The 19,909-nt window shown below is 39.1% G+C and overlaps 1 protein-coding gene across 1 annotated transcript in view; it reads left to right on the forward strand.

The window, feature by feature from the left end:
* LOC128741705 (rho GTPase-activating protein 100F) overlaps positions 1 to 19,909 on the forward strand; it is a 93,426-nt gene that overhangs the window by 38,543 nt on the left and 34,974 nt on the right. Inside the window, exon 2 of the mRNA XM_053837691.1 lies at positions 17,700 to 17,990. Within this exon, the coding sequence (XP_053693666.1) occupies positions 17,700 to 17,990 (291 nt within the window). The remainder of the gene's footprint in view (positions 1 to 17,699; positions 17,991 to 19,909) is intronic.

Below are 19,909 nucleotides of genomic sequence, written 5' to 3' on the forward strand. Positions count from 1 at the left end.
AAAATTGAGGCTTTCTAAACCAAAAAAAAAAATCACCAAAAAAACCATCCAAAAAACGTCAAAAAAATCGCTAAAAATAAACCGTGTAAAAAAACTTGAGTTTAACTGAAAATTTAAAAGCTTTTGCTTTTAAAGTATCCAATATTAAAATTTCTTATTTTCTACAATTTGCCACTTGAAGTAACCAGTAGGGGTGGAACCGAACAAACCAAACTACTCTAGAATAAGTTATCGAAATGAAAATCAATACCATTTTCACTGTATAATTTATTGAAATCGCCGTCACATGATTACGCCGTTACGACTGCGACTTCGTCGGATAAGTTTTTTTTTCGCACCCGAATGCATCCGCAGATTTTTCGCCGCTGGCCGTCCCTTCTATTCCCCAAAAGTAGGTATCACAACCTTCAAAGTGTGCAACATTACCTACCTTTTGCGAAAAGTGCTTTTTCGCACAAAAACCACTCTGGGCAGGGAAACTTGCAATCATTCGCTGGTGGTTGTGGTGGTGCTGATTCCACAATGGTAGCGCGGTGGTAGTAGTAGCAGTAGTAATAGTAGTAGTAGGAGTAGTAGTAGTAGCAGTAGTAGTAGTATTAGCGGCAAACAATAGTACTAGCGATAGTAGCAGCGAAAAGAATTCATGAACGAAACTGAACCGAAGATATGAAATGGACAGCAGCGTCCCGCCGGAGTTTGCGCCGTAGTTTGCCATCTCCGCCGGCCGTTCCGTTATCACTAATATTTATAGACCTGCTGAGTGAGGAAGCATCGCACACAAACACAGTCGCGCACGTGGGAAAATTGCTTTTCTCTTTCCAGCAGTGGGATGCCACTGGGAGAGATAGTAGCACGCAGTACTAGAATGCGATATCTCAGTTCTTGCTCACGTATAGTTGTTCTGAGGGGGTTGCAACTCTTTAGCGTGAGTGGGTCGGTAGCACGGTCCGTAGTGAGTCGTGAGTTGGCAGTACCAGAGCATGTACTCCACCACGTGAGAGAGCCATTTCGAATGTAGCTTCCTTCGATTCGTCTTGCAGAGCAGTTCGCTAGAACAGAACATTTTCTCGTCACTCTCGGTTCGTTTTCGGTCCTGCCACGGATTGTGGTTGAGGTGACAAAAAGGAGCGCCATATTTGTGTCCTCGTCCTGTCCCGCTATGGTTTAGTGTTTGGCATGACGAAGGTTTTATCGAAAGCTGGTCCCGTTTCTGCAACGGGGATACAAGTGGTTACACTCAGGAATATATTTTTTTAGTGCTAGATTTAGAGTGCCAAATTGAAGGCCAAACCGAGGGTAGTGAAAATTAGCACTTGCAATGGATAAGCTCGGTTTGCTGTCGTGGGTGAATAGTTGAAAAGAAATCCTTCATTGCAAGGCAAAATGTGTGATTTTCTCTACTGGCACAAGCGATATTAGTGGAACACATCAAGTTTCCAATTTCGTGATAGTTCGAAACATATCAAATGAGCACAATAGTAATTACTACTCAATTTGCAAAAGTTCAGCGTCAATCATTGCTCAAATGTGTGACAGCTCAAATACGGGGTGCTTTTTTCTCCGAAGTAGCAAGGTAAGCTCGAAAGACATTGTGCAGGAATTTTCCAAGTTTCTTCCATTCACATGGCGAAAAAGGAACGAAAATCATTAAAATGATTTTCCCACACACATTCGCCGTTTGCCCACGTTTCCACTGCTGCCAACTCTGCTGCTGCTGCTGCTGCTCTGCTAATATAGGATTCGAATCCGTTTAAGCATCCTAGGGCAGCAGTCTCTCCAGTGAGCCATAAATGAGTTTTTCTTGCTTACGTCCGGCTGTTCCAACATCGCCGCTCCCGATCGGGTCGCTTCCTGCGATGAAGAATACGTGCTCCATTAACCTTCCGCCATACTCCACCCAACAAACGGTGTCCGCTTCCAAAGCTTCGTAAGGAAAGAATCCGATACCCGTTGCCAGTGTTGCCAATGGTTCTGATTTATCTGCATATTGCAACGGGTATGGCGAAATTAGTTGAACAGAAGGTAAATGGGATGTACGAATGACTCATAGTTTACCGCTGACAATTTAGTTGTGGAGAGCAAGAACGGTTTTAGAATGACTCAGAAACTAGTGCGTATATTGTTAACCCTTAAATGCGCACACTGAAAAAAATCATTTACAAAAAAAACTTACTTATCTAAAGGCGGTAAACATAATTTACTTTGGGGATGATTTTCACTATGTTGTTTTAAAGCAACATTGCGCATTTAAAGGTTAAAGCGATGTTTGCTAACGAAAACCGCGACATTGATTCACTCACAACGTATCCTTCGCATAAAAATAAACATTGAACTGAACTCTACTTATACTTGTTCAACCGCAAAACCTTTGTTATAGTTACCTTCGTGCGCTTCTGAAAATTTAAACACATTATCAAGCGTACCTCAGGGCAGCATGCTTGACTTTCTCATCTTTATTAATTATATTAATGACTTGCTTGAGATGCAGTCATCATCGATACTTTCTTTTGCCGACAATCCGAAAAAAATTTGTCTGTCTGTCTGTCTGTCTGTCTGTCTGTCTGTCTGTCTGTCTGTCTGTCTATCTGTCTGTCTGTCTGTCTGTCTCTCTCAATCGCTATCTCTTTCAATCGCTATCTCTCTCAATCGCTATCTCTCTCAATCGCTATCTCTCTCAATCGCTATCTCTCTCAATCGCTATCTCTCTCAATCGCTATCTCTCTCAATCGCTATCTCTCTCAATCGCTATCTCTCTCAATCGCTATCTCTCTCAATCGCTATCTCTCTCAATTGCTATCTCTCTCAATCGCTATCTCTCTCACACGCTATCTCTCTCAATCGCTATCTCTCTTTCACAGTATCTCTTTCTCTATCTCTATTTCTCTCAATCGCTATCTCTCTTTCACAGTATCTCTTTCTCTATCTCTATTTCTCTCAATCGCAAACTCTCTCTCACAATTTCTCTCTCTCTCCCTATCTCGCATGCTATGTCTCTCTACCTTTTTCTTCTCATTCCTCTATCTCGGTCTATTTCCATCTCTATGTACCTAACTCCAGCATTCTCTCTATATTCCGGCACCTATCTGAATCTCTTTCTCTCTATGTCTATCTCTACATCTATCCCTTTTTCTGATCTCTCTATACTCCGCATAACGAAAATGATATGCCCCCAGCATACTAGAAATCATATCAGGATATTTTCTTCTTCTATATAGAGTAAGGAGGGGTAAAAGTGCGATGCAGGTAAAAGTGCGATTCAATTATTTATCGGTGCATATTCCGAGTAAATTGACTACATTGCCATGGATGGGTGACTACTTTGACAGCTTGAAATTAACGTAAACTTTGGTTGCTTACGAAGCATAGTTGCCGAGTTATGTGCAAATGTTATTTTAGGGCGGTTTTGATGTAATTTTTCGTTATACTGCAAACAACAACAGAAGAATATTACTTGTTGAAAATTTGTAGCAGCGTTTTACATCACTCACATATCTGTTTTGAAAATTCGGTGAAAAGAATTTACAAAATATACTTTGCTTTTCCGTAATTTAATCCAGGGATGGTTCGATCACTTTGACTCAATTTTGATTCATTTGACACTACCGTCTCAGCAGAGCAAAATTTGACAAATTGATGTATGGAACATTTGTAGATAATAACTAGATCTATAATTTTGCTAAATAAAGTGTTGCTGTAATTTTTGTAGTTACGGCGCTACAATGCTAGTACCTCTTTAGTAACTAAATGAACGTTCATTTAGTTACTAATGAGGTACTAGCATTGTAGCACCGTAACTATAAAAGATACAGCAACACTTTATTCAGCAAAATTGTAGATTTAGCTATTATCTAGAAATGTCCCATACATCAATTTGTTAAATTTTACTCGGTTAGGACGCTACTGTCAAATGAATCAAAATTGAGTCAAAGTGATCGAACCATCCCTGATTTAATCTAACCCCGTCAAACGCCTAGCGGGGTAAAAGTGCGATTCACGGACGGGGCAAAAGTGCAATTCATGGACGAGGCAAAAATGTATAGATAATTATATACAGCTTTAGGCACTATATTACAGATACTAGAAATGGAAGATCTGCAGAAAACTGTGTGCTCTACACATGTTGGCCGAAGGAAAACAATGTTTTCCGCTGATGGAACAAAAAACAAACTTCTGGAAAAGTTTCGATCTAACGGAAGCTGCAATACACCAGCGTAAAATAGGAATGATGCAAATTGAGAATATTCCTTGCCGAAACATAACGCAGATTGAAGATAATATGGTTTTGTTAGCTGCTGTTGTGCTAATTTCGTGGATTCGAGCTTTGCACTTTTGCCCCGCTTGTGGGGTAAAAGGGCGAATCGGCACTTGATCAGAAGAAAGAAGAATTTATTTTGCAAAACACTATTACCGTAGATGATTTATAGTTGAATGTGAAGACATTGAGTTACTGCATCACTATAAAATATATTATGTTGTTGTCCTTCTTTGTATCTCACGAAAATTGATGACAACTTCAAACATCCCACTTATGCCCCGCCCTACTCTATATAAAAGTGAGCGTGAGTTTGTATGTTCCACCATAACTCCAGAATGCCTTGACCAATCGCCACCAAACTTGGGACACATATTCCTTGAATCAGCACTGGGCGATTGATAAGAGGGGGGAGGCCATAGCTCCTAAATTCCTCGACGGTTCTTCATCAAACTTGCCACACATGTTCCTTGACAAAAGAGAAACACTGGGGGGTTAACAAAAAGGAAGGAGAGAGATTCCCTAATAAGAGTGTAGAGGGGTCCTAATGGTGGGGGGAAGCCATAACTCCGAAACGCCTTGACCGTTCTTTGTCAAACTTGTTCCTTGACATCAGGGAAACGGCACCAGGGGTTGACAAAGACGGAGGGGGGTAATAAGGGGGGAGCTAGTTAATTATAAATCAAATAAATTATCAGATTAAGTTACAGTTACATAATATATCAAATTGGTTGAAATTTTATAAGGTGCAAAACTATGATTCATTTGCAATCTTTTTCATGAAGTCATATATGAATTCATTCGATGTCAGTATACAATCATTTAACGTGTTAGATTTGAATAAACATTGGAAATCATATACGTGACCATGCTGATTCGTATGGTCATGACTGTCATGATAGCACACAAAAATTTTCCGAGTTTTTTAAACTATGCCAGAATGCAGAATATTGAACTTATGCGCCTTTAACAACTACAAATTAAATGGTTATGAGTTAATTGTTTTATATTTTTATATTAGAAAAAGCTATTTGCTCGAATCAATATTGAATTATCTTACTCTGGAAACTTTGTTTATTGAAAATAAAAAAAAATTAAAATAAAATAAAATTAATAAAAATAAAATTAATTTTTATTATAGCACAACTACTGCATCGTATATTACTCAAAGTGGAATTGCAGTGCAGATAAGAAAACTGAAATCTTACAATGTAGCAGATCGAGTTAGAATTAATCACATATTAATGTGCCGCAATGTGACTCGAAATTTGTTGCTCGTAACGCACGTGCTCTTTCCTTTTATGCACATGCTCAAACCTCAATCGTTACAGAGGTATTCAACATTTTTAGTTTTCGATTCTGTTTCTCTTAAATTGGCTCTAGTATGAAAAGTATGCTAGCTAGCTTAATTCTGTTGCCTCTATTCGAAGGCTGAGAAAATTTTACACTCAAAATTGTCGCTAAACTTCCTACTTCCATGAAATTTAGAAACTTTTCAGAAGCAACCGTGTTCGTCGCACGCCGTGTGATCTAGTGTGCTATGCGTGATGTGTAAATTTGTACAGTTTTCAGATACTAATTTAATACTCAACACGTTGCGTTTAAAATTAATTTGCATCGAAACTAAAAACTAAAAGCGTTTCACGTTAAAGAACGAATTGTACAACGGTATCAAAAACTCAAATTGGCAAGAAAAGCAATCAACTTTATCACGCCTTTTAAGGAGAATTTTGGTGACAACGTCTTGAGAAATACTTATTTTAAAGCTTTTTGCTCCTGAAAAGTTTCTAAATGTCATGAGCAGGGGGTTTTAGTGCAATTTTCAGTGTAAAAGCTTTCGAATGGAAGGAACAGAATTGAGCTAGCTAGCATTACTTTTTATACTAGAGCTAATTTAAAGGAAACCGAAAACTAAAAATGAAGTTTGAGCATGTGCGTAGAAGGATTTTTTTCGGCAAATGTGATCCTCTATCATTCCCTAAAATATTTGCACTAAGCTACCTAACACCCTGTATAATCTATTGTTACCGAATTCACATAACGCAGTTACAAGTGAGTTAAGTGAACAAAAAGATTGGCTGGGCCTATGTTTTAAAATGCTTATTTTTGTTTCTGAAAATCTCAGTGGTCCAAAATCAAAAAATTTTGGAAAAGTTTGGAAAAGTTTCTTGAAATTAAAAGTTCTACCGTCCGGTGGAATTCAAATTTTGATGAATTCGCCGAAAAGTGAAATAAAAAATTTATTTTTCTTCAGTTTCAATGAAACACATTGAGGTGTTCTGCAATGTTTTAGAGCATATAATTACAAGAAATTTTGCTGAAGACAGTAACCGTCTATCTCTTCATCGAAGATAGAAAAATCTTATTTCTTATACACGAATCGTCAAAATCAGTTTTTCTATTTTAACTTTTTTTGTAATTGTTGTGTAACTTTTTGATGTTTAACAAAGCTGTACAAATAGTAAAAATACACAATTTTGCTGAATATAGTATACCTCTATCTTTGCTTGTTTAGGAACTGTAGAACTTTTAATAAAAAACACCCTAATTTTGACCTCGAATTACTCGATCATGGGCAGACGGATGCAAATTAAATTACACGAATCAAAAACTAGATGATAAGACTACAAAATCCAGAAGGTTTTATTCGTTTCTCCCAGCTGCCCTGCTTTTTTTGGGCTAGAGTGTTTCTGAAATTCATCATTTTTTTATTCTAAAATGTAATGCAAAGGAGGCGCATGGTGTATTGCTATCAACTAATTCGCTCAAAATCAAAATTAGTCAAATTAGAAAATCACAGCCGGTGGCTGGCAACCATACCTTCAGTTCGCACATGCTCGGCACGCTCCATTCCAGCCAGCAGCCAGTGTGAACCCGTACCGATCGGCTTCGATACGCCGTTCCAGACTTGCTCGCGACAACTGGCACTGCTGACTGCTGACTCACTCGCAGTTTGGCAGCCCCACTGTCGTTCGTCCTTTTGCATTAATAATGTAGGCTTTTTTCCCAGTGACTTTCAACGGTACTGCTGCGATGTGAACTGTGCTGTGAGGACCGTCACTACTCGTAACCGACGTCGTATCGTAATCAACTGACTGGTTGACGGACGCTGTTCCGTTCCACTGAACTGTGTCAGTAGTGTTGCATGATACGGCACGCAAACAGGCGCAGAACATTGATAGCGTAACATGCGGGACGGGAAACATACATTATCGCTGCTGGTTCGAGCAGGCGGGTTGGTGGGGTACACACGCACACACCGACGAGGGGTAGTTTTTCATTCATATACAACGGGGTGGGTGGCACATTAAGGTGGTCTGTGTCAGTGTGCGAGAAATCGTGAAAGGATTTTTATTTGCCAACGAGCTGCGAAGAACTTCAGTTGGTCAAGCAAGTGAAGGGAAACGGGAAAGGGAGTGCAATAACGGGCGGGTCGTTCGGAACTCGGGCTGTCTGATGAGCTGTTCCTTACGTTCCTTCTTGTTCTAGAGTGCTGTCGGCACAGGTCATGGTTCGATGCGATTCGGAGCGAAAATTGACCTAAGCGACCGAAGACAGTAGTAGAAGGAACGGTTGCAAATCAGGAAGGATGTTGGTTGATTCGAACGGTGATTGTGAATTGTTCTGTTAATTTGCTCGAAAAGGATTGTGAGCTGTGACTAAATTTCCGTGCCGACGAACATTGGGATTTTTTTAGTTAATTTTAAACTAAAACGAACTAATTGAGAATGAGATTAAAGTTTTCAATAACCATGCGTCTACATTATATTGAAGAGTTTAATAGATGTGTCTAATAGAATTATATATTGCGACTAGATATCCAATACACATCCAATGCGAATAGAAGACAAAACATAAACGCTGCCGCTTAGCAGCCACTGCTTGATGGCAATTTAATATGATTTTTCTTTCCCTCACACCCGCCGGCAAATTTGAAATGCTAATTCGATCGTTTATGACCGATCCATTCCAAATGCGCTTTGTTGTACGTAATACATACTTCTATTATCCTGCGGCCTGCGGCAAAAGACTCGACTGAAACCGTAAGCGTTCTTTAAATCATTACAGATTTTATATTCCTGTGTCGTTATGCTAGCTTTTATCTAGAGTGTGGGGTAATACGTTGATAATCATGGAGCTTGTAGCTTGAATAATCGTTTACATGTTGTCCAAAGTGAGTCGAAACGTTTCTGCTAGTTTCATTTTTAATTTGTTCGTTTGTGACCTACAACCTTAGAAGTATTTGAATGTATCTGTAAATTCAGATTGAAAAGGGCTATACACGCCTTACACTAGACAATAACGTTGTCCTTAAAAATATAACGTAAGCCGACGTCTAATTATATTGAAACCCATTTCAAAGATTATTATTTCTTGAAGTGCATTAAAAGGGTTCGTGAAGCGGGAACTTGATTCTACCAATCGAGTGTTCCCGCCAGACCGTTAATTATAGTGGTCCCAAGTCACTGCCTTGTGGTGTACTTTTGAGTACGCAGTAAAAAAAACAACATTTGCTGCAACGAATTTTTATAACTTGTATTCTACGCCTAATATACGATTTCAGCCAGTTGTACTGCGGGTGCCAAGGTCTTCACCTAACTCGAAGGAACTATTAATACTAACGACTTCAAATGATGTCCCATGTACCCATGTCTGTGTTCAAGCCTAAAAAGACCTTTAGAAAACAAACTATTCCATCTAGAAGAAAATGAACCAATCCAGAAGTCGATGGAAACAGCATAATGGACGCGAGGTTGATTAAACGGATGGAGAAATGGACACGCGACCAAATGGTCATAAGACCGATAAGACATAATATGAGCAACTTCATCAAGAACCATCCTCTTCGTTAATAAAATGATTGAGATTTTCCGGCATTTAATCGAATATCATTGGAGTTACTCCAATCCAGTATTTTCCTCATGTCCATATTAACTTTATTCACGAGATTGTCAGTTTCTTTACTTTTTCCGGAAAGGTAAAATTGGAAACCGGTCGCATATAGGTGAAATTTACAGTACACGAGTTGCTCAGGAAGATCGTTAATAACCATCGAGAACAAAAGCGGTTCTAAAATTGACCCTTGTGGGACTCCACTTACAGATAATTTTATGCTTTTATGCCATTGAACTCAACATTTTGTGATCGGCCAGACAGATATGAATGAAGTGGATCAATAGCATATTTTTCAAGAATGAACGCTTTAGTTTTTTACAAAGTAAGGCGAATCAAAAGCATAGGAATACTGCATTCTCCAGAATAGGACGAACCAATGAGCAATGCAAAGCTTCAAGGCTGTTAAATTTCTGGCAGTTTTCATTATGAAGCCTAACTTCCGGTTGGCTTTAGCGATGATGGCTGATCGATGGTTCGCAAAGGAAAGTTTCTTATCCATCAGAACTCCTAGGTCACTGATTTCTTCGTATTCGTAACGTCATATAAATTGCCTCGGGCGGGTTTATGCCATTAAGTTAAATTAAGGAGTATCATCACAATACCAAGCTTTTGATCAAACGCACAACGAATATCATTTTTAATTTTTATTATCGCTGTGATTGTGCTGCACTGTTTCCGGTATCGTGACTGAAGAAGACACAATAATCTATTTTGCACTAAATAGTTTTCAATTAGACCCTTCAAACATTTTTCAAAGAGCTGAAAAAATACTGATTGGACGATAATCAACCTCAGTGGAATTTTTCAGTCATGCCGAAAGAACGACGTAGTTAATATACAAATAAATAAATCTGTAATAAAAGGCAGCGTAACACAAGATGCCCATTTTAGAACTTTCAAAAGAATTTGATTAGTTCCGGAAGAATTACATGTGGCCGAGGTTACTTAGGTTAATACTACTTCTTGAGATAAACATCTGGAGTAATAATTTTCTTGAGTTAAACCTCCAAATAAATACAGATACAATTTTTTTATATTAAAAGTACAGTTACCCGCTAATAAATCAATCCAAGATTCTGGGCACTTGGATCGATGGCATGTGGGCAGAGAGGGTTTTTAAAAAGTCGCCGTATCAAGCTGAAGCCTTGTCGCAGATAGTTCAGCAGATTTTAACAAATCAATACTCAAATCACATCAGCAGAGTTCAGCAATTATTTCGAAGTTTTCGTAAAACTCCTCCTCCACGAGTCTTGATACTGCTCAAGCGATCAAATCGTACAATTTTAAAATTGCTTATGGATATTGATCTGTTAGTGTTTCTTGGTTCAAGCCAAGTTTCTATTACTTCAAGAACCGATAACATTTTGAAGGGAATACGGGAACCCCTTTCGGTCTTACGAACTAGGAAATAAAACGCCAAAATTAATCATTCCGTCAGCCATAAGGGTTGACGGTCAAAACCCGAATCATATATTTTACTCTATACCATTAGTTCTTAATCTACCTATCGAAACGGGGATTTTTCCCCACCTGTGCTGTTTCTCTGAGCAAGTTCTCCATGCGAGCGCCACTTACTCCTACTTTGTTGCCAGTAAAATGGCAATCCGCGTGTGAGTGCCTTCCCTACTAAGACAGTTATTAAAAAGTTGTTATGGCAGCTGATTATATGACTAATTCTAGTTATCCCTATGTCGCAGTAACTAGAAGTACCATAATTGTGTAACTTGCGTCATCGCCCCATTCCGCTTGCGCCGTTTATTCTTAAGCTCAAACGCACGTGGTGGGTAAAAAAATATAAACAAAGTTAGTTAAACGGAGAGCGTCTCTCGCCTCTCTTCACTAAACTTACGCGCTCTCGCCGAAGTCGTTTAGAAACCCTTAAATACCTTTAATGCGCGGCTAGAGACAGCAACTGAATCGTTGTTCTTTTTTGTTGTTCTTTTTAACTTCGCCGCGCGAAACTGGGCCGCGTATTCCAAAAATGTTTTTATACTTTTATGCCGATGGCCGTTCTACTTCTTGCCCAACAGGAATACTTTGCCTTGATTTGACCAGGATTTAATCTCCCGGATCTAGGCAAAATTTTTAAATTGGTGTATATAGCGGGTTGGGTCGTTACATCCCCCCCCCCCCATCCCCAACCCCGCGGTTAGGTCGTTCCATCCAGTTGGGATATCACATCGTCTTTAAACTTCGTTGCGGGTTCCGTGGCATACCGCACAATAGGCCAGTGGTTTGTATTTCGTCCAAATGCTTGATTGGATAATCCATTACTTTGATTCGAATGATCTTATTTAGCGTGACTAGATTTGTTATAGACATCAATGACGTTACGTCTTCGATGCTTTTAAATTCTAGCCTCTTCTTTCTGGAATAAGTCAACCTTCGTAGATAAACAGGTAGTTAAGGTCATCCTTGCTTATTTATATATATTTATATTATATGTTGCGTTTCACTTTTGTTGTTTTTTGATCGCGTCTATCTACTGCCTCCTCAGCTATAGTCTGGTCAATCCTCAACACTCGCGACTGCTCACTCACACTTCCTCATCTTGGCTCTTCTAACATTGATCCCGTTAGTGTCTAGCGCGACATCGGCTCATCGCAGACTCGCCCATCGTTGACTCTCGTTGTCGTCATCGATTATCACTTTTATTTTATAAAAATAGCACGTGCTCAATTCTAACCGGCAGTAGCTCAACAAGACTTTTTCGAAATCTTAAGAAAACGCATTCATGTAATTACAGATCCGCCATCTTCTTTTCGAACGCTTTCGCCACCATTCGATCGAACGGCTCTTGCTTTTTCCGAAGCATCTCCTCCTGGAACACCATCTGCTGTTCTTCTTCTTCGGCGCGCATTTTCAACTCCATTTCCATCTTCTTCATTCCATCTCCTTCTTTTCATTCTCTTCATCGGCTCCTAAATATGTGTTATAAATGATTTTTTTTATTATTGATCAATCTCCCCTAAAGTCATAACATACCTTTTTTGCAATTTTTTTATTAATGATTACGATGATGATGATGATGATGATGATGATGATGATGATGATGATGATGATGATGATGATGATGATGATGATCATGGTGATGATGATGATTTTTAAGTAAAAAAATTGATTTTATTATCACAGGATTTGTTTTTGTTTTGTTCGCCGACAAAAGGGATATTAGAAAAGAATTTTGTAGCTTTAGGGAGGTGAATCAATAATTGTCAAGTAAGAATCATCATGTATCATGAAAACTATAACATTTAGGGTTAAAATAAATCGTCGAAAAAACATTTTTTTTTTCACCCGAATAATCGAGTCTAAAACCCCGGATAAGCGAATCTCCGGATAAGCGAATCCCCGGTTAATCGAGTCCCCGGATAATCGAGTCCGGCCTGTATAGCTCTAAGATGTTGTACATAAAAGAGTCATAGCCGGAAACTAAAACAAATAGTTTTTATGGTCGTATTGAATTTTATTTAACTGAATAAAAACTTTAGAGTAAAATGCTGCTAAGAAAATTCTTGATCGTTTGCTATCATTAACTCATTTTTTAAAATCTTGCGACTTGGTCCGGTCTGATTTAACACCGACCATATGATATCGCGACAAGCAATCGAGTTGAGCAGGCGAGTCGAGCAGGCGAGTCGAACAGTCGAGTCGAGTGTTCGGGTCGAGCAGTCAAGTCAAGCAGTCCAGTCGAGCAGTTTAATCGAACAGTTAAGTCGAATAGTCCAGTCGATTAGTTGAATCGAGTAGTCTAGTCAAGCATTTGAATCGAGCAGTCGAATCGAATGGTTTAGTCAAGCAGCCGGGTCAAGCAGCTAAGTCGAACAGTGGAGTCAAGCAGTTCATTCGAGCAGTCGAGTCGAGCAGTTGAGTCGAGTAGTCCAGTCGAATAGTTTATTCAAGCAGTTAAGTCGAGTAGTCCAGTTGAGCAGCTGAGTCGAGTAGTCCAGTCGAGCAGTTGAGTCGAGTAGTTAAAACAAGCTGTTCAGTCAAGCATTCTGCCGAGCAGTTGAGTCGAGTAGTCCAGTTGAGCAGTTCAGTCAAGCTGCCAAATCAAACAGTTGAATCGAGTAGTCTAGTCGAGCACTCGGGTCAAGTGGTTTAGTCGAGCAGGTAAGTCGAACAGTTGAGTCGAGCAGTTCAGTCGAGTAGCCCAGTTGAATCGAGCACTCGAATCAAACAGTTAAGTCAAGCAGTTGAGTCGAGCAGTCTAGTCGAGCTGTTGAATCAAGCTGTCAGTTGAGTCGAGCAATCAAATCGAATAGTCTAGCAATCCAGCGATCGGGTTAAACAGATGAGTCGAGCAGTCGATTCGAATAGTCCAATCGAGTAGTTGAATCAAGCAGTTCATTCGAGCAGTTGCGTCAAGCAGTCTAGTCGAGCAGATGAATCATGCAAGCAGTCCAGTCGAGCAGTCAAATCGAACAGTAAAGTCGAGCAGTTCAATCGTGCAATTAAGTCGAGCAGTCGGGTCGGTTAAGTCAAGTAGTCCACTCGAGCAGTTAAATCGACCTGTTCAATCAAGCAGTCAAGTCGATCTGTCCAATCAAGCAGCTGAGTCGAGCAGTCGAATCGAACAGTTCAGTCGAGCAATTCAGTTAAGCAGTCCAGTCAAGCAATCAAATCGAGCAGTCTAATCGACCAGTCCAGTCAAGCAGTCTAGTCAACTAATTGACCAGTTTTTAGTTACCGATAAGTCTCTTATGACGTCCTGTCAGAGACCTGGTTTTCGGTACAGACATAAGCCTCTTATATAAACAGAAAATATATATTCATATACCTAGTAGAAAGGCAAAACGTGAAAACTACAAAACTCGATTATCTCTAGAACCGCTTGACCAATTTCAATAATTTTATTATCAAATGAAAGGTCGTTTTACTGCCACACTGCAAATTTTCGATAGAAAAGAATAAGTAGTTATGCTTAAAAATATGTTTTGACTAGGTCTCAATTAGTTGAACGTTTCTCAGAAATGACTAAACCGATTAATGCGCTATTAGTCTCATTTTAACTCATTTAACTATAACTATTTAACTATCACTATTGATTTGTTCGTTGATTGGGTGTTTAACTTAAAAGCTATGAGCAATCGTGTACAACATAAAAAAAATTACAATTATTTAAAACGATTTCAACCAGATAATTCATCAGATTTCAATTATTTTAGTATCAAACGAGAGACCTTATGGCTCTGAATATATCTACTAAATTTGATTAGAATTCGCCTTACTGGTCAAAAGTTGTTTAATAAAACATTGATAAAATTTTACTGCTATGAATCAAAAACGCGATCATTTGCTCTAGCGTAAAAAGTGCGTAATTTTCCAGGTGGTTTGTCTTCGGAAAAGTTTATTAAAAAAATATAGTGCAAATTTTTACGCTATTAGAATGACCGAAAAGCCATCTATTGCGGTGATTCAAATTTTTGTTTCTTTAAATGCGTCCAGAAAAGTACAGTATCTTCATAAAAATGGTAGAACGCAGTAAAATAAGCAACTTTGCTATACATAGTAACTATCTATCTCTTACTGTTTGCGAACTGTAACGATTTGTTTAAAAAAGCAGCAAAAATTGAAAAACTGAGATATCGAAATACGGCTATTTACGTCACAATTTAGATAATTTATTTTTACATGTCGAAAAAAATTCAGCCAAATCGGTCCTGCACATACTGAAATACACGCACCGCCGCTGAAAAAACTTGGTTTAAGGAATGCGCATTTATTATTGTACTGCGATCCATATTCAGGCGATCCCACAGTTTTTATTGTAAATTTTCGGCGATACCACCTATTGGAAAATTCTTTGGGATCAACATTTCTGGAGGTAAAAATCTCCAGAAAACAAACGAGTTTCCAGAGTAGTGTCCCCCCTTGCCCTTAGATATCAGTTCTGCTCAAGAACTGTGCACACGATTTTTTAATTGCTTTCAAATATTCTACAAATTTATTCAGTATATTAAATATACATGCATATTGATGATAACCCTAGTCTTATCAAAAAGTCTGTTCTGAAGACGTGTCGAATTCTATCTCAAATGACAAATGAGATGCTATAACAAAGGTTCCTGTCACCAACATTGGATTAAATCGGGTTTTTTCTTTCTATTTTATCTGTAACTGATGGCTTTCTGCCAAATCAAAAATAGTAGTTTTATATTTTAGAAACTTTTCTATAGTAACAAGTTAAATCCCGCAATTAATCATAAAAAAAACAAATGTCGATCCTTCAGAATTAATTCTTATTGTTCCTAACTACCCAGCTGTAACAGTACGGGAAAAGTAAGACAATCCAGTCGATGCTGTTTTGTTTCCTTGTTTGACCGAACAGAGTCAGTCCCCTGGCCGCAAAAGTATTTTCTATTATCTTTTCATCATCATAACACTGTTTTTCTAACGCAGACGGGCTTTTTACTCTACTGCTGCTGTTCCTACTCACAACATAGCTGACAACAATATTTGTCCAAGCAGGACGGAATCTCAAAACTCAATCAAATTGAACAAAATCGAGAAAGCAGCGCACTTCTCGTATCATTCGTTCGGCAATGATAATATTATTGTAGTCAACCAACCAACCTGCATCCCAGAAGTAATCCTAGTTGAAATTGTATTGCTTTTCCGGTATCGTACATTTCTTTCGCCATAATGGTCAAATCGTTGCAAACACTGACAGCTTGTAACGAGCAGTTACATTATATTATTTCTCTCACGGCTTAGATACTGCATTGGAAGAAAACGAAGAAAACAAGTAATGTTCAACTCTTTTTGTCAGTCACGTGGGAAAATGCTCTTGCACGGACGAACTGTGAACTGTGGCAATAGGTTCTAAGCCAAAGTCACTATATTGGGCTATGCCCAATTCGAGCATGAAAAATGGTATGGAACAATTTCAAGTAATTAAGTGCCGATTTAAATTTCAGCGCAAAGTTGTGCTTTCATTACGAACAAATATTTTTAAACTGTTATTGAAACAAGCCTGGCTAAGTGAAGCCGACAAATAAGTTAAGGCAGTCAGCAGAGCGCCAAGCGGTGTCAACCCTGCCCGAATGGATGTGAATGTAGTGTACGTGTGTTTGGAAATGGTAACTGGCAGCATAGTGACAAGTCTGTGTATAGTGTACATTGTCAGCTGCAGCAGACTCGGCAGGAGACAGGAGTTTTTTTGCCGACTTTTCACACTGCAATAGACTACGATGGTTGGTGTCACTCGTGGAAGGTCCCATGAGTCGCACTACGGTGGTACGGGCTTCCGTCGTTTTTTTTCATGACTAGAATTTATTTAATGGATTTTTTATGCTGTGTATTACAAGTGGCTTTGTGGCCAATAATTAGTGTCTATACAATGTAATTACAGAGTTGGTGTAAAATCAGTTTGTAAGTACATACAGCATTGGGGAAAATAAACTATCGAAAAAATCGTTTATGGAATTATGTTTGACAACTGATTTATGAATAATGAAGATGTGGATTATGTGGCATTACAAATCATTATTTACACATTTTGTTAGTAACCATACTTCTACATATCAATCGTTTTTGGCGGAGGCGCATGGTTACTCACATTCTTTGTGCTTTCACCAAACAAAAAACTGTTTTGTTTAAAGACAGTTAATGTTAATGACATTATTGTATTTTGATTCGATCGATTTTGTTGCAAATTAATCTAACTACATGGTTCAAATTTGTCCTGATGCTGTTTGACTTTCATCACAAGTTCATCTTTTGAATTCGATCTTACTCTAATTTCAAGTTTATCCGAAATCTACAAAATATTTGAATGACGAAGGTAAACTGGCACAAATATACCTACATTATAAAGATTCGTTTGCCGACAACTTTCACGTTTGTCTTTAATCTTTTTCTATCTGTCACTCGAGCTCGTGCAGCAGAATGCGATGAGCCACATCAAGGGCAAGCAACATGAAAGAAGCCTAATCCCCTCCCCTCTCCTCCCCTCCCAGTGACAGAGCAACACGCAAATAAAAGTTTCATCCCGAAAGCTGGCACTGAATCCAAAACGTGAGGCTTTGCCAGTAGTGGCTCAAAGCAGTGGTAGTACTTGGTTTGTGATTTTCCAACCAATCCGATGAAAGCAGGCAGGAATGCCGCTGAGAGCAGGGTCAAGCAGCCGCTTGTGGTTGAGTAGGTCTAATCCTAAACCATTCGCAATACGATACTCGACACTTAGGCGGTAGGTATTATCCTCTGGAAACTTGCCTCAGTTGTCAGGCTGGTTCGATATCGATATTTGCTGTTGCCAACAGAAACGGCAATCGCGCGTTTGTCTTGCGGCACCGAAAATTGCGTGACGGTTTTGCCAATTTTTTAATCGAAGTCGGCTTTTTTATGCCGCTCCACTGTTTGCTAGTAAAAATGGTTACCATCATCACGTATTTTGACATCACATCTAGACAAATTATCAAACGAGAAGCACGCTAGCGGCGTCCTGTTCGGAATCAAACGCTGGTTGAAAATAGATTCTTCAAGACTTTATCATTTTAAATTACGTTCAGTTCATAAAACTAATTCGACCTTTTCTTTGTCTTTCCAGGAAAATGGAAGATCAGTGCCTGACCTCACCGCTAGTCCGGGTCGTGCGCCGCCCGGACCCATGCCCTCCCATCAGGGCCAGCAGGGCATGCAACAGCAGCAACAGCACCACCCCCAACAGCAGGGCGGCCATATGCAGCAGGGCCAGCGGGGCATGGGCGGCGGACCGAATAAGGAGCCAGTATTACTACAGGGTGACTTCCGGAAGGTGTCTGGCATTAGCTCGGAAATCTTCCGCCAGATCGAAGCGGTGGAGAATGACCACGATCCGAGCACGGCGGCCGCGCTGGAGGTACGAGAGATTTTTAAAGTTAAACATTTGTGTTTTCGGCCGAAAATACTGCACAATTTGCAGTTCGGAATCAACTTATTTGCTTCAATTCGCCTCTTTCCGAATATGATGGGAAGTGGTTCACCTCTGTCACCGCTCGCTAGCAGGATGCACAACATAAAAGGCAACCATGCAAATTACATATTCCACACTACACGCTCAAAAAGCTGATAAAATTAATTAAATTCTCAGCGATGATTAAAGCTTCTCGAATAAGCAAATTTCGAGTTGCTTTGTTCATGTTTTACTCTGTTGTTGCTGCGAAAATATGCCGGAAATGATTGCAAACTTGTTCGTTATTCTCATCGCATGCAGTCAACTTTCTGCCTACGATTATAATGCCTGTTGCCTGTTACTTTCTTATCTCGTTCTGCTGGGACACTTTGATGACGATGTTAATTTCACTTTAGAAAGCATAAATTGGAGATCGAATTACAATCTTGAGTGTTTAAACTGCTAAAAGGAAACTAGTTTTATTTAGAAACAAAAACTGCCATTCTGGACCGTTATAAAACTGCCTGCCGACCAAGTGGCTGAGACGGTTTTTATAACCTTTAAGAGTCAGGTCATAAGCTGAAGTTATCTTATTACGCTCTGCTGAAAGCATCAAGCCATAATTTAATCAAGATTTTCGCTTTGTTCGACAAAGCTATAAAGCGTAAAGTTTGTTGAGGTAAAAAGCTAACTTAGCCAGCCAGCTCTGTTAACTTGACAATATATAACCGTGAGAAGAAAGATTAAAATTTTACTGTCAGAACATCCTGATTGATTTGATTTATAGCGATCATAACAAAATATACGAAAGAATAATTAATAAATTTTCAGCAGTTTCCGTAATTGATACAGCATATGCGCATTAAATTCTATCATGCATATGAGTCATTCCATGCCAAATCACCGAGAAAAAGTTCAAACGTGTAATCGACCTTCACGGATTCGAACCAAATTTTGTCAGTTTGTTCGTTTTCGGTCAGAAAGTAAAAAGTGCCAAAATTTGGTACAGATCGAACATTCCCTCGATTAATGGGAGCACCTCCAGTTTGAAGGAAAATACCCGATTTTGTCAAATCCTCTTTTTTTTCTTTTACTTATATCTCCGGAAATATTAAGTTTAGAAAGACACTATTTTCACATTTTCAAAGGAAATCATTCAAGGAATTCGAAAAAGATATCATTTCTGAGCACAAGTGCTGCCAAACATTTATAAACTCAATTTGAAAAGTAAATTTACATTTTTCTCTCAATAAAGACAATTTTAGCTCAAAACTTTCAACTTCATCGTGTTGCGCAGATTTTTTTACATAACAATCACTCGTCGCCCCGAGGTATTCTTCACCAATCCCGAGAAACAGCGTTTTAAACCAAGAAATTCCCCATTTAGACAAGTGACCAGCTTTTCCGGTCCCATTTTATTAAGTCTTGCTTCGATACCATTCTTCCCAATCGATTTATTGTCCTTTAGCTGCTTGATAGCCTCCTTAGCTTCGCCTATAGTTGGAGGCACTAGGTGCGGCACCCGACCTTTAGAGAGTTTACATCATGACCGCGTATAGAATCATATGCAGGTAAATTAAAAGAAAAAAAAACTCCGCGATGGGAGACGAAGACTTGCCGGAACGACCGTAGCAACGCACTGCATGTTTCTATCGGACTGATCGAGTAGATAACATTCTATCTTCTCGGCGATCGAAACAAGACTAAATATTAGACTACCTAATATAACGAGCGCAAGTAGTTTAGTAAATAAAACATTCGGGTACCAACTGAAAGAGTGTGGGAGTGAACCCCACCTGCCATTGATACTCAACCCATTATATTTTAGGTCTATAACGAAATTCTTCAGTTCATCCAATTCCATCATTCTTCGCAGCAGGCACTTC

This window comes from Sabethes cyaneus, chromosome 1 (assembly GCF_943734655.1).
Source record: "Sabethes cyaneus chromosome 1, idSabCyanKW18_F2, whole genome shotgun sequence".
NCBI lineage: Eukaryota > Metazoa > Arthropoda > Insecta > Diptera > Culicidae > Sabethes > Sabethes cyaneus.